Genomic DNA, 3,953 nt, shown 5'->3' on the forward strand with positions numbered 1-3,953 from the left:
TTTTACCACTTTAAAACTGCTATCTTTGGGGCAACACTAACATACACAGAAAAAAAAATGCTCATTGGAATCTTGAAGATGAGTTTGTAGTTTTGCCATTTGACAGAGTGGAAGATGTGAGATTTTTAAAGCCTTACATGATCATAAAACGACATGTTATCACAACCAACCATGGTCAAATCTGCGTTTCTTCAAGGCTGACTTTTAAATGTACCAAAACTAAAATCTTGTTTCCATTCCATGAGAACTTTGCTTGGTTTGTATTTGCCATTAAGCTTTCATTTCAGAAGAGTTCTGGGAAAGCCAGTGGTGTTCTTCTCACCTTATTTAACAAACTAACTCTATTTCATGTTGTTGAAACAGGAAAGCAACTCAGATGACCCATTTGAAGAAAAAAACTCTAAAGGGAACAAAGGAAGAACAAAGTACTCAAAAAAGGGCTTTAAGAACGTGGCCAAATTCAATGTAGTACCACTTCCTAACACACGATGGTAGTATAGAGTGTAACAATTTTTAAGTCGTCGTGCATTAAAATTTTGGCTCATGTTTCAAATGAATGAATTGCATTATCTGTTATATGGGTTTAAAAACAAATAACTGGCTTTGTAATGTGCACCTTGCGTTCACATCTTAAAACTGATAAAACTCGGATACCCTACCCTCGGGGGAAGTAGATGATTAACTTCAAAATAAAACATATGTCATTTAAATAAATACTTGGAACTTTCAATGTAAAACGTCTGTGAGTCGAGGCGAAACTTTGGCATGTTTGCGTATCGAGCAAAAACAAAAGGATTCCAAGTTCTGTTCCAAGTTCAGGCAATGATCGAAGAGCAGTTTGATTTTGAAAGTTAAGCAACCGGAAGTGTTTGCCTTCGTTAGCTTATTAGCTCGTATGACCTGGTGTGTCCTCCAATATCTGAGATTTGACAGCTAGCTGATTCAAGGATAAGACCAGATCATGGTTTTCGAGGAGAAAAGGATCACGAACGGAGAACCAGAGGTTCTTAGTATTTGTTACAGATACGATTTCGTAAGCTAGTGACGTTTGACGTTCAGCTTATAGGCTAATACACCGAGGCTAACTACGATGCATCCTTAGTTGACATTAGCATTAGCCAACCTCTCTATACATCTCTGTTCAGAATAAGATTAAAGGTTAATTAACAGAATCAAATCGCAGTCAGTGATAATAATGACGGACTAACTGGTGAAGATGAATCGATACAAAAGCAATTGATAACAATTTCTCGAGGGTGGTGGTTTATTGGTGTTATTAATTTGGTCTTGTGTATTTCAGGAGGAGGAAGAAGAAGAGGAAGAGATGGTGGTATGTTAATTAAATAACCTTAACAGAATCAAAGTATGTTAATATATCCCATTATGACTGATGGTTTTATTTTGGTCTTTACTGAACAAAACCAATTTAAAAAAAACAAAAAGTGATAATTTACTTTGTCATTTGATATTTGAAAAAAATGTGTGGTAGTTTTCCCGTATATAAAAAGAAAACAAAAACAAACCACCTACTTCATGGATTTTTTTTTTCTTTCCAAATTGGACTTTCCCTTTTTTCCTCAGCTATATGGCATTGCACTTATTTGGACACTGACACTGGCATATGTGTCTCTTATTGAAAGCCAGTTGCTTTGAGTGTTAAACTTTCTCCTTCAGGATCCTGTTGAATCACTGCGGCAGAAATGTGCGGAGACAGAACACTGCATTCACACCTGGGAGCGTCTGGAGCAATGTGAGACCAGAGTTGGCTCCCGGTCTTCAACGGAGGAGGACTGTACCGAGGAGCTGTTTGACTTCCTACATGCTCGAGACCACTGTGTAAGTGTGCCGTTAGGTAGCTGTACCAGACAGAAAGACTAAAAAAAAACCACTGACAAAATAGCAGGTGTTCTCAGTCCCTCGTTTCTTTGTTTTGTTTTCAAAGAGTCGATGTCAAGTGGCTTTATTGTCACGTCAACCATGTGCTGTGGTACAGTACACAGTGAAGTGAGACAGCATTCCTCCAAGACCAGTGCTACATGTATAACATATAACAGACAATCAACACAGGACTACATAAAGTGCAAGTGTGCAAAAATTCAAAAAACAAAAACAACAACCAGACAGAACAGAACGATGCAGACACAACAGTGCAACAATGACAGTGGGTTGTGCAAAAAGACTGAGCATTGTCAAAAAGTAACTTAAAAAGGCATGTGTATGAGATCTTTGCAGATAAGTGCTTGATATGCACGTCTGTTGTGTGGTGTTATTTTGTTCAGTTTTTTTTTCAGTTTTTCAGTTTTATTTGTCATATGCAAGTTAGCACAGGGTCAACATTGCAATGAAATGTGTTTGACGAGCAGCAGTCACTCAGCAGCATGATACAGTAGGAGAAAATATAATAAAATAAAAATAAAAAATAGAAAAATAGTAAGGAGCAAAATATTAGAGAGACATGGTAAAAGAGAAAAGATGACTAAATATATATGTATCTATAAATATAAATATATGTACACTAGTGATTAAATAAGAAAATCTTGAAAAGAAATATGACGGGAGGGCAGATGGGATATTGCACAGGAATGAGCAGCAGAAAATTACAGTATTGCACTTTTAAATATAAATATCAATAACAATAAAGTGGAGTGACCAGTGCAGATTAAACAGAGTACTTGTGAAGCTGCAGGTAGCTTCTGAGTGCTGTGTTGTGTGTGTTTAAGTGTTGTGGTTGAGGTGTCGTATGGCTTGGTGGTAAAAACTGTTTTTGAGTCTTGTAGTGATGTGTGTGTGTGTGTGTGCTGTGTGTTGTGTGTGTGTTGTGTGTCAGCCAGTCACTGAGTGTTCAGTAGTCTTGAAAAAATCAAAGTTGAGGGTGTCAGGAATGCTTTTCAAGCTGGTTTGACAGCAGTTAGTTTCTCAGAAGCCCTTTCAGTAAGTATTCGGAGTTATTAAAAGTTACTTAAAGAACTTATAGAAAACCTTGCCTAACAGACTTCAGGCTGTGTTGAATAATAAAGGTGGGCATACCTAAGTTTGACTTTGAAGTTTGTTAGAATTGTAAAAACTGTTCTTTTATCATAATAAATACTAATAGCTGCTTAGGCTCTTATTATTTAATAGAAAATAAATAACAACCCCCAAAGTTGTTGTTACTTTAAGAATGCTCTTGGAGGAATTTTTAAATCTTTAGACAGTGTTTCCACCTCCACTGTCTGTCTCAAGAACTGCTGTTCTCCAGTTTCAAGTTGATCTATAACCAATTGTAGTTGATTGAGCAATCTGGATTGTGATAATAAACTAAACTAATAAATAGACCTGGCCTTCGGTTTTATGACTGAGCTCCATGTTTTGCTCTGTATGAGTGCAAACCTGAAAGTGAGTGGTATTATGATGTGTAAAGTAGGACTGCTTTTACTCTTGAAGACATTTTTGATCTCCTGAAGGCTTAGATAAATGTGACTGAAGGGAGATTTTTATCAGAAATCATAGAGATAATCATCATTACATTTTTACTCAACATTTGCAAGCAAAGCTGCAGTCCCCTCATACATGAAGTTAACTTTAGCTTACCATGGCAATATGACACACCTTTATCTGGCAGTTGCCAACATAAGAGCAACATATACAAGAAACTATCCATTTGTATGGCCTACATGTAAGAGCAGTAACTTAAGTGATATGAAATGTCTGTGTTGTTTGTTTGCACTGATGAATTATTTGTTGTATGTCCTCTCTACAGGTGGCACATAAATTGTTCCATTCTGTCAAATGAAGCTCTCAGTAACTGACCACTGGCTGATGGCTTTCTTCACATATTGTATCGTAAGAAGAACTTGGAGTAAAATACATCCATTTGTGGATCTACTGTATGTTGTAACTTGAAGTGTATACATTATCTGCTCATGTAAAAAAGTATTTAACATGTCTGAGTCAACATTTCATTAAAGATGATG

General features: G+C 36.5%; 1 protein-coding gene across 1 annotated transcript; it reads left to right on the forward strand.

Moving 5' to 3' along the window:
• The first annotated feature begins 835 nt into the window (after positions 1-835).
• On the forward strand, positions 836-3,936 carry LOC121813951 (cytochrome b-c1 complex subunit 6, mitochondrial-like). The gene is made up of 4 exons (XM_042217929.1): positions 836-1,003; positions 1,301-1,330; positions 1,675-1,836; positions 3,740-3,936. The coding sequence occupies exons 1-4, from the start codon at positions 962-964 to the stop codon at positions 3,770-3,772; spliced, it is 267 nt and encodes an 88-aa protein (XP_042073863.1). The 5' UTR covers positions 836-961; the 3' UTR covers positions 3,773-3,936.
• Positions 3,937-3,953: the final 17 nt, after the last annotated feature.

This window comes from Haplochromis burtoni, unplaced genomic scaffold (assembly GCF_018398535.1).
Source record: "Haplochromis burtoni strain Fernald_Lab_line unplaced genomic scaffold, NCSU_Asbu1 Contig_3828, whole genome shotgun sequence".
NCBI lineage: Eukaryota > Metazoa > Chordata > Actinopteri > Cichliformes > Cichlidae > Haplochromis > Haplochromis burtoni.

Coding starts and splice junctions, on each gene's coding strand:
- LOC121813951 (XM_042217929.1), top strand. CDS start 962: ATGGTTTTCGAGGAGAAAAGGATCACGAACGGAGAACCAGAG. Junction 1,004..1,300: donor TCACGAACGGAGAACCAGAG/GTTCTTAGTATT, acceptor TGTGTATTTCAG/GAGGAGGAAGAAGAAGAGGA. Junction 1,331..1,674: donor AAGAAGAGGAAGAGATGGTG/GTATGTTAATTA, acceptor TTTCTCCTTCAG/GATCCTGTTGAATCACTGCG.